General features: G+C 46.1%; 1 protein-coding gene across 1 annotated transcript; it reads right to left on the bottom strand.

Moving 5' to 3' along the window:
• Positions 1-1262: 1262 nt before the first annotated feature.
• Positions 1263-2065, bottom strand: LOC147434549 (uncharacterized). The gene has a single exon (XM_086489973.1). It carries the CDS (start codon positions 1918-1920, stop codon positions 1681-1683), a length of 240 nt encoding a protein of 79 aa, XP_086346099.1. The 5' UTR covers positions 1921-2065; the 3' UTR covers positions 1263-1680.
• Between the last annotated feature and the right edge of the window lie 8596 nt (positions 2066-10661).

Raw genomic sequence — 10661 nt, 5'->3', positions numbered from 1 at the left:
AACCGTTAAGACTTTGAAGAACCACCTTTACCATTTATGGGAAAACATACTTTGGAATAGTGGTTCGCTCCTATGTTAACCAAGTTCAAACATACATTTGCGAATGCTATGTCTAGAATATTAAGATTTTGCACGCCATCATTGATGCTTGCAGGCTAAAATTTCGTGAAGAGATTTAGCCAATTTTGGCGAAATAGCAGACCCCGCTTGTCCAAAGAAGATATGCACAAACGAGATGAATGATTCATGATCTGATATGCCCTATGCGTAGGGTTATCACAGTACGATCATACGGTAAAGTACAATACGGTTTCATGCGGGAAAATACGGTGTATTTCAATTTATATCATACAATTTGGATAAATACGGTGCTTTTTAAAAAACTTTTACATGCTATAAATAGATGGAAAGATACAAAAACTAATACATAAGATGATGCACGCTCGCCGCTATGGGATAGGTGCGCTTGTGACTTCAAGAGGCAAGAGAACAAAAAAAAGAGAGAGAAAGTGACTAGACTCTTAGTCAAAAGTACAAAAAGGAGATCAAGCCTAGAGGCATCATGTCAAGCCATTGAAGAACGAAGCCAACTTGCACATCCCAATCGAGGGGTCTGAACCCTAAGAAGAAGAAGCAAAAGAAGTTTTACCAACTTGCAAAGTCTTGTCGAGTGGCCTATTTTTTAAAAAGAGTTCCCACCAAATTATGGGACCCCGTCCGTTGGGGCCCAAGTGACCTGATGTCACGTGCACATCTGACCCTATCTGCATGTGGACAAGCTACACCAGTTCTAGGGTTTAGGACAGCCTAGGAAGTGTTATGGCACCTTTGTGAGCCTATGCGCAGGCCGTGCATGTCCATGCACTTAAGAGTAGTTGCATACCCTCTAGTTGCACAACCATTAGTATCCAGCATTTGCATTTTCCAAGTCAGTGAACCCAATTTTCCATGGACCTTGGGGCAGGGCAGTTCAGGCATTTTATCATTATTCATTTATTTAATAAATGCCCCATAGGGTAATGTCACATGCACACGGGCTCGTAGCTAACCATAAACTCTTTCAAGGGTAAGCTTTGTAGTCACTACGGCCAACCCGGATGAAGTGTATGCAAACACTTTTTGGCAAAATAGCTTAGCTTCAAAGTGTTGACACATCCCAGATATGGTTTAGAAGCGAAATAGGTAACACTCTTTTTTGCATCCCTGCTGTTGAATGCCTTGAGGGAGAAATTGATAAAAAGTATGATAAAACAATGCAAACATTACTCTCAAACTAAATCATTGTAAGCACTGTAAATTAGGAATATTTCAATACATCTGTTAAAACATAAACCGTAGAATTAGGAATGCTCCATCAATGGAGTGTCAGTTTTTTTCAAGCAAGAACAATGCAAGACAGTTTAAACATGAAAGCCTCAATGAGCCAGCAGTTTAAAAGACTTCAGAACAACTCTTTTTTCTGTCTGACAAAGAATTCTCTAGTTATAACGTGCCTTGCTAAGTCCATTCAGCAATTTGGGTGGTCTTCCCCCGGCGATGAGATGTCCCCTTGGAGAATTCATATCTCGTATCAAAAATGAAGGCAGCGCCACAAGCCTACACACCCTTCGGTGTGTCTTCAGCTTTGAGCATCTCCGTGAGTTTATTAGCATCTTTAGCTAAAAACTCGATAATGAGCAATTAAGAGTGAGAGGGCGAAGGGGGCTTATCAGATTTCGACGAAGCTGATGCAGCGAGAGCTCTGAACTCTTCTTCCTGGCGGAGCTGCTGGCGCTTGAGCTCGAGAAGGCGCTGGTCTTTAACGATACCTCCCCTCATGGTTAGTCGCTCCTGCTCTTGCAAGCGATGCACTGCTGCGATACCCAAAACCGTGCTGATGGTAACCCCCACCAGAATGCTCCTAGCCCACCGTATCTGCATGGAACTGCCCCTCCCTCTCTCTCTCTCTCTCTCTCTCTCTCTCTTCAAAGGATGAGGTTAGAATAGTGAAGCCTAGCCGAGGCCTGTGCAAACCTCGGCAAAGGCAGTTCTCTCTTCTTCCCTAAACAAGGTAACTGGCATAGAGAGTAAGTTTAAATGAGAGTTTACAATCTATCTATATCCATACTTCTATACTATCTACTGACATAATATGGCGGAAGGGATAGCTCTTTACACGTGTCATAATTTGCGATTTGAAAGCTAAAGTGCAAAACTAAAAAAAGCCCCTTTGCACGCGATAAAGAAGGAGAGAGGGGGAGAGAGAGAGAGGCTGCTTTGACGGTCGGCCACACTAGTCTATAAGAGGGAAGGAGATTTTAGATGCCATGTGGCGCTCTTAGATGAGTCCGACGATTGTGTGTGTAAAGAGAGAGTTTCTTCGACTGCTAGAGAATGGAGGGAGGGAGAGAAAGGAGAAATAAAGTGTGAGAGGCTTTCAAATTTGAGGCCGTTGCCCTTATTTCGCATGAGAATTGCTGCAAGTCGAAGAGACGAGAGTGAGAGAGAACTCTAGGGAGTTGCACCCCGAGAGAGAGAGAGAGAGAGAGAGAGAGAGAGAGAGAGAGAGAGAATTGATGCGAGCTTAGCCACCTCCACCACACACCTTCTCTGTCCCGAGCTTAGCCAACTCCACCACACATGTACGTTGTCGATATGCTCTGTGTGTGTGTGTGGGGGGGGGTGGGGGGGGGGGGGGGGGGGGGGGGGGGGGGGGGGGGCTAGAGACATGCATGGAGCAACCTTGCACAGAACTTCGTGCACATGTATGTCATCTTTGCAACCATGTAGACGCTCATGCTGACGAATGTAAAACCACCACCTTCTGCAATGTTTCTAGGCATGCCGCTACATGTTGTCTCTCATCGCCATCGTTATCCCTGCCATCGATTGACGCCACCACCGCCTACACGCACATGCACACACACACACACACAGCTTCTACGACCCTACTCCATGTTGCTGCTTCATACTAAGAGCAATGCCTCCATGCTCCCATTCGGCATCTATAGCATGGGAGGAGTCAGCAAGACGACCTTCGTCGAGCTTTTAGGGAAGTCGATCAGACCCATGAAGAAAAGCTTTTGTGCACATGCATGTGCATTTGTGTGGGGTGTGCACTCACAGCAGGCCCTGACTGTAAATACCATCAAGTCTCACCACACAGCCTTGACATCTGAGTTGAGCCTCATGATGATATCCATCTGCGTGTGCCTGCACACACCCATCACCTCACACACGCACCCCCCTTCCAGCTACATACCACGTCGTAATTGGAGATGGTGAAGAGCTAAGTTTGAGGAGGATCTGTAAGTGGTGTTGTCCATAGGCCAGCTTCCTCTTAGGCCGCCGCGCCAAGCAAGAATTCTCCTCCATGGGCGACGATGTCAACCGTATAAGCAATAAGAAGACCTCTTAATGTCTTAGCAATGGCACTAGGAAACCTCAAAGGTCAACCCTATGAATCCTCCAAGAGGGAAATGGAATAAGCAATTGTGAGTTACTTTTCTTTTGATCACTAAGGTACACACCCAGACACAAAATTGCAATAGGTCATGCTCATATACAGTTTGTGGCTGCATGGTCTTCGAGTTCATGCTTTCCATCATCACCCTACTTCTTTCCCTCATTTGGTGCTTCAACCATCTCCTGTAGCACCTGGATGCTCTTGAGCTACTGCCAGCTCACTCCCTTCATCATCATCCCTGCAGCCCTGCAAACATTCATTGCCATCCGGCTTTATGAGTGCGGCTCCTTCATGCTAAACAAGGGAGAGAGAGAGAGAGGGGGGGGGGGGGGGGGGGGGGGGGGGGCGAGTTCAGTGCCACCCTGACCATCACCATCACCTTGCCACTTCATGCTAATAGCAATGCCTACATGTTGTGTAGTTGATGCGTCTGCATGTTCCTCAGACACACAACACACACACAGACTACATTTTAAAATTAAAAATTCCCAATTAATAGCTCCTCCATGCTGGCAATCCCCTCCTTGCCATCCCTCATAAATGTCACAACCTCCTCCATGCAGCCAGTTTCCCTCCATTGCTTGAGCTGCATTCCTCTATAGCTTGCTCTACAGGCTCCTTTTCCTTGCCTTTGGCCTTCTTGCTTAATATAAGGCAATGTTTCACTTAATAGTGACATTTTGTTTATATATAGGGCAATGATTTTTGCCTCATTCATTTATTTGTTTCAGCATTTGTCGATGTTATAAATGAGGGTTAAGGTTACATGAACTCTCTGTTCACATTGCCATGTCAATTGCGAGCACCTCCTCCCATTGCAACTGAGAGAGAGAGAGAGAGAGAGAGAGAGAGAGAGAGTACGTTTCTTTCTCTGTGTGTATGTGCTTCTCTATGAGATGCACCGCCCTTAGGGCTAGAGAGAGAGAGAGAGGTTGCCTGCGTTGTATTGCAGGGGAGGAGGCAACACCACATCGAGTTACGATCGGAATGTCAATGTCTATCAATGCCAAGTAAGAACATGCTTTCTTTTAATTTAGAGAAAAGAAGGTTTTAACAATGACTCCCTGTTTGAGTGTGTGTGTGTGTGTGAGAGAGAGAGAAAGAGAGAGAGAGAGAGAGAGATCAAATAAAATGTTAGATTAATGTCTTCAAAAGACCAAATCAACATGTAAGATCGAAAAGTTATATCCATGTGCATGCATGCATTTGTGTGTGTGTGTGTGTGTGTGTGCGTGCACGCACACACACACACGCAAGGAGAGAGAGAGAGAGAGAGAGAGAGAGAGAGAGGTATAGGGAAATAATGAGAGATAGGGGGAGGGGTAGAGAGAAATGGAGAGAAAGAGGGATCAAGAGAGAATTAGGGAAATCTATCTATCTATCTATAATAGAGGAGGAGATTCTACCCCCCCCCCCCCCCCCGGACATGTGGCGCAAGCAAATTCTCCAGCCAGTGGCGCCTGCAATCTAGCATCACAACGACACTGAGTGCGCTCAGAGCGAGAAAGACTGCACCGCCGGGAGCCCTACTGCCTCTAGCAGGCCCCACCAGCACTCGCCCACCTTATCTGCGGGGCCTTTCAACGAGCACCTGTCGACCTGCCCATGGAAGGGGAATCGAGAGATGCCTTTGCGCGTTTGGCCCTCTTTCCTGCAGCTCTTATCCCACAAATGCGCTTCATATCTGCCCGCCGTCCAGGTGTCACGGTCAAAGTCAGGTGGGAGGCCGTCCTTGATGGCCAGAAGCTGGAAATGATTATGGGCGGTGTGGGTGCCGACGAGCCTGCGTCCCTAATTGCCATCGCCAGCACCTTCCTCTGCCTCTCCACCGCCTCATCTTCAAAGTTCAAAGCCCCATTTCATGACATACTTCTCAAGTCTATTCGCACCAGGCTGGAGAGAGAGAGAGAGAGAGCAGTCACGTACAGAGGCAGGAGAATGAAATGAAATGTTATATTAAACGTCTTCAAAGGGCCAAGGCCTACGAGACCAAACTCATACAATCTTGGTGGATCTAATACAATGTCTGATTACAAAATAAAAATGAAGTAAACTGAAAAACTAAAAATCATTATTATCATCATCATCATCAATGCCCAAGGATGCACGGCATCGCGCATTGTTTGATGTCGGGCATTGTCCGAGAAAGTATCTATCTATCTATACTATAATAAAAGGGGGAGGGATTCCCCCCCCCCCGGACGCGTGCCATTAAATCCTTGCTCAGGTAAGTGTGCCCTGCAGCAGCGTGCATACGAGAGAGACTTTTGGCCGGTAATAACAGGTTCAGGCCCTGAGTGTGAACTAGAGAGAGAGAGAGAGAGAGAGAGAGAGAGAACGGCGAACCTCAGGATGCGAACGCAAAGAGAGAGAATGAGAGAGAGTCAATGGTGCTGTCCAGGCTTATGCCAGTTGTGTACGAACACCAAGAGCCAGGGAGAGAAAACTTAAAAGAAGAACACACACGCACACGCACACACACAGATGTACAAGCCGGGACAATCGTGCGGCCTCAAGCTCGGGTAGTGTTCGAGAAAAATGTGTCTCAACTTAATATCGTGTCATTTTCAATTCCAAAAATGCATGTTGAGGGCAAGGGCGAAAGGAGAAATTCCACCCCAAAATAGAAAACAACCTAATTTTTTAAAATTTCCTCTTCACAAATTCAAGAAAGGGAATTTTGTATGTTTGGGAAAATGGTTTTTCTCGAACACTGGCCCCCAACAAGGGGCAAAGGAGAAATTCCACCCCAAATTAGAGAAAAATAGTGACGGGCTGAGACAATCGCACGGCCTCAGGCCCGGGCAGTGTTTGGGAAAAATGTGTCTTAGCTTAATATCTTGTCGTTTTCAATTCCAAAAATGCATGTTTGAGGGCAAGGGGAAAAGGAGAAATTCCATCCCAAAATAGAGAAAAATAACCTAAATTTTTAAAATTTCCTCTTCGCAAATTCAATAAAAGGGAATTTTATATGTTTAGGAAAATGGTTTTTCTCGAACACTGGACCCGGGCAAGGGGAAAAGGAGAAATTCCAACCCAAAATAGAGAAAAATAGTGTAAAAATTTGAGAAAATAGCCTAATTTCAAAAAAAATCTCTTCACAAATTCAAGAAAGGGAATTTTGCATGTTTGGGAAAATGGTTTTTCTCGAACACTGGGCCCGAGCAAGGGGAAGAGAGGAAATTCCACCCCAAAATAGAGAAAAATAGTGTAAAAATTTGAGAAAATAACCTAGTTTTTAAAAAATTTCTCTTCGCAAATTCAAGAAAGGGAATTTTGTATGTTTGGGAACATGATTATTCTCGAACATCAGGCTCAGGCAAGGGGGAAAATGAGAAATTCCAACCCAAAATAACGAAAAATAGTGTGAAAATTTGAGATAATAACCTAATTTTTAAAAATTTCCTCTTTGCAAATTCAAGAAAGGGAATTTTTATGTTTGGGAAAATGGTTTTTCTCAAACATTGGGCCTGGGCAAGGGGAAGAGGAGAAATTCCACCCCAAAATAGAGAAAAATAGTGGCGGGCAGAGACAATCGCACGGCCTCAGGCCCGGGCAGTGTTCGGGAAAAATGTGTCTCAGCTTAATACCGTGCCATTTTCAATTCCTAAAATGCCTGCTGAGGGCAAGGGAAGAAGGGGAAATTCAACACCAAAATAGAGAAAAATAGTGTGAAAATTTGAGAAAATAACATGATTTTTAAAAATTTCCTCTTCGCAAATTGAAGACAGAGAATTTTGTATGTTTGGGAAAATGATTTTTCACGAACACTAGGCCCAGGCTGTTGGGGTCAACCATCGTAGTGCCGTAGCAGGGTATGGGGGCGCCATAGAGAGAGAGAGAGAGAGAGAGAGAGAGAGAGAGAGAGAGAGAGAGAGAGAGAGAGAGAGAGAGAGATGATATTTAGGTTTGGGATGAGGAGAGCCTAGGACACGGATGATAGTGGAGCAGCTGTTAGGATGGCACAAGACATGTCATCGTCTCATTAGTGGAGCAGAGCTTGGCCAGCAAGACAATGAGCAGGCACCAACTCCCAACACACACGAGGAATACAATACACATACGTGTGTGTGTGCACGAGAGAGAGAGAGAGAGAGAGAGAGAGAGAGAGAGAGAGAGAGAGAGAGAGAGAGAGAGATGATATTTAGGTTTGGGATGAGGAGAGCACAGGACACGGGTGATAGTGGAGCAATTGTTAGGATGGCAAAAGACATTATTGTGTCATCGTCTCATTAGTGGAGGAGAGCTTGGCCAGCAAGACAATGAGCAGGCACCAACTCCCAACACACACGAGGAATACAATACACATACGTGTGTGTGTGTGTGTGCGAGAGAGAGAGAGAGAGAGAGAGAGAGAGAGAGAGAGAGAGAGAGAGAGAGAGAGAGAGAGAGAGAGAGAGAGAGAGAGAGAGAGAGATTATATTTAGGTTTGGGATGAGGAGAGCACAGGACACGGGTGATAGTGGAGCAGTTGTTAGGATGGCAAAAGACATTATCGTGTCATCGTCTCATTAGTGGAGCAGAGCTTGGCCAACAAGATAATGAGCAGGCACCAACTCCCAACACACACGAGGAATACAATACGCATACGTGTGTGTGTGTGTGCGCGCACGAGAGAGAGAGAGAGAGAGAGAGAGAGAGAGAGAGAGAGAGAGAGAGAGAGAGAGAGAGAGAGAGAGAGAGAGAGAGAGCCCTTGAAAGGAGAGCTTCACTTTTCTTGATCTACTTTTATGAAATTTGTCAAGAGTAAGGGGTTTGAGGGTAAGAGGAGCCAGACTGCTGCCGAAGGCGGCGTTGTTTTACTAGTGATATATAATGTTTGTTGTGTTTTAGTCCAGTAATTATGTTGCAACCACATCAAAAAAAGAAGAAATGGAAGATGCGTTCACGGATTCTCTTTTTCCCTCTATCGATTCTCGCTCTCTTTCTATTCCTGACGCCCAGTTGCTCTCTCTCTCTCTCTCTCTCTCTCTCTCTCTCTCTCTCTCTCTCTCTCTCTCTCTCTCTCTCTCTCTCTCTCTCTCTCTCTCTCTCTCTCTCTCTCTCAAGCAGCCTGATCCTCTCTCCTGAGTCGGCCAATTGCGCTCTCTCTCTCTCTGTGTGTGTGTGTGTGTGTGTGTGTGTGTGTGTGTGTGTTGGGGTATAGGCGCCTATGCCTTGCCCGGCCGCCCAGAGTCTGGGCGCCCAGTGACTTGTATACCTTATACATAGCATAAGTGTATAGGGGGCTGCTCACTCTTTGAGTCTCCCCACCCACATCGTGTCTGTCTCCTTCTCTCTCTAGCACTCTCCGTCTGTGGTGCTCCCAGATCCCCTTCAATTGGTATCAGAGCTATGGTGACCGCGGAGAGCACGACGGCTTTGAGAGCTTCGAGGCGATAGCTCGCTCGCTCTCGACGGTGGAGTTCGATCGCAGAGTTTCACAGAGAGCGATTTTAGCTTGAGGAGCATTGTCTTTGGAGCTTAGGAGCTTGGTTTCCGGTTATATTGTCTCGAGGAGAGCAACTTATGCATAAAGTTGATGTGCAGTGTGGACAGAGATTCACAGAGGTTTTATGCATGTATTTGAGTGCAGTTTGATGCACATATGCACATGGTCTTGAGCAGGCATTAGTTGATGCAATCGGGATTGTGATTGTAGGTGGCACTCAAAGGTTACGTGAGATATTCTCTGCAGGTGGGAGTTGTGCGTGTGTATGCATCGATACCGCACAGTGTGGGCTTGGTGATTAGCTCACAGATTGCAGTGTGATACTAGAGCAGGCGAGGCTTGTATTGACATTGCGGGCACTCTACTTTGGAGTGTGTCTCACAGGCTTTACATTGTGTTTCTAGCCATATTTGTAGACAGTTTCCAGGTGTTGTTGGTGAGGTGGTTTTGCTATCTAGCTTACTACTTGTGCTCATGGCAGAGACAGGTGATCGATCAGATTGTGACCTCTCACAGATGCGCGTGTTTGATGGGTCAGACTTTGCAGCATGGAGAGATTGTATGCTTGATGCACTGACACAGCGAGGGTTGCATTGACCATTGAGTGGTGATGCAGGTAGACCTTCAAACATGTCTGACGATCAGTGGCAGGAGCTAGAGGAGATGGCACTATCTACGCTCTCTTTGCACCTTGCGGAATCTGTATATGCTCTTGTTATGTATGAGACTACTTCGAGAGCACTTTGGCGCAGATTACATGATATGTATGATAGATCTGAGTCATCACGGACTCGTGTGAGACATGTACATTCACGAGCACGCCGACAGGTGACATATTGGTATTGTGGTCATTCTGGACACGTTAGACGGCGTTGTTTTCATCGTATGCGACATCGTAGGAGACATGGCAATCTCAGAGATGTATGTAGTGATGCCATGGACTCAATTGCTTTGATAGTTGAGGCACATGTAGTGTCGGAGTATACTAGTGACGAGGATGTCACTTTTACCTCGAGCTATGCACGAGATGCTATACATGTGGATAGTGCACTCCCTTCGCAGTGGTTGCTAGACGCAGATGCTATGTTTCATGTCATGCCGCATCGTGAATGGTTTTGTAGCTATTCTAGCGGGATGCTTGGCAGTGTACGTTTGACCGATGGATCGGTGTATGCGATAGCAGGTGTAGGAGATGTGAGACTGTCATTACCAAGTGGTACATCTTACTTGTTACGACATGTGCGCTATGTACCAGATTTGACAGTGAGTTTGATCTCGATTGGTCAGCTTAGAGATTGTGGATGTCAGATTTCCCTACGAGAGCGAGATTTTGTGATGCATTTGGGTTTGCTAGTGATTGCGAGAGGTGCCAGGAGTGGTACAGGTTACCCATTGCATGTGGATCACGAGAGAGACGGTGTTGTCTCTGTGATCACGCAACCAGGTAGAGAGCGAGAGAGCAGGCGAGTCTCTTTTGCTTGTGGGTTGCAGGGTACTTTGCATGGAGTGCAGAGTAGTGAGCTCGTTGTGCACACAGTTGGGGCACGACTTGAGCAGTCACACAGAGAGGTGACAGAGTCAGACATGCATGCTTTGCTAGTGACTGAGCAAAGCAGAGAGTCAGTTGTGCGAGATACTTCTATGCAGGATAGACAGGTAGAGCGGTCTTGCTCTAGTGAGTCACGACAGGAGGACGTTGTGCAAGAGTCTATGTATACGGAGTTAGAGCATGAGAGCTCTAGTGAGTCACAGCAGATTGAGTGTTCATGTTTGCAGTGGATGATT

Source organism: Adiantum capillus-veneris, chromosome 19, assembly GCF_014529385.1.
Source record: "Adiantum capillus-veneris isolate H3 chromosome 19, ASM1452938v2, whole genome shotgun sequence".
NCBI lineage: Eukaryota > Viridiplantae > Streptophyta > Polypodiopsida > Polypodiales > Pteridaceae > Adiantum > Adiantum capillus-veneris.
The sequence above is the reverse complement of the archived record's forward strand: the minus strand, read 5'-3'. Positions and strand labels throughout refer to the sequence as shown.

Excerpts from the sequence above, each read along its gene's own strand:
- LOC147434549 (XM_086489973.1), bottom strand. The coding sequence starts at position 1,920 with ATGCAGATACGGTGGGCTAGGAGCATTCTGGTGGGGGTTACCATCAGC.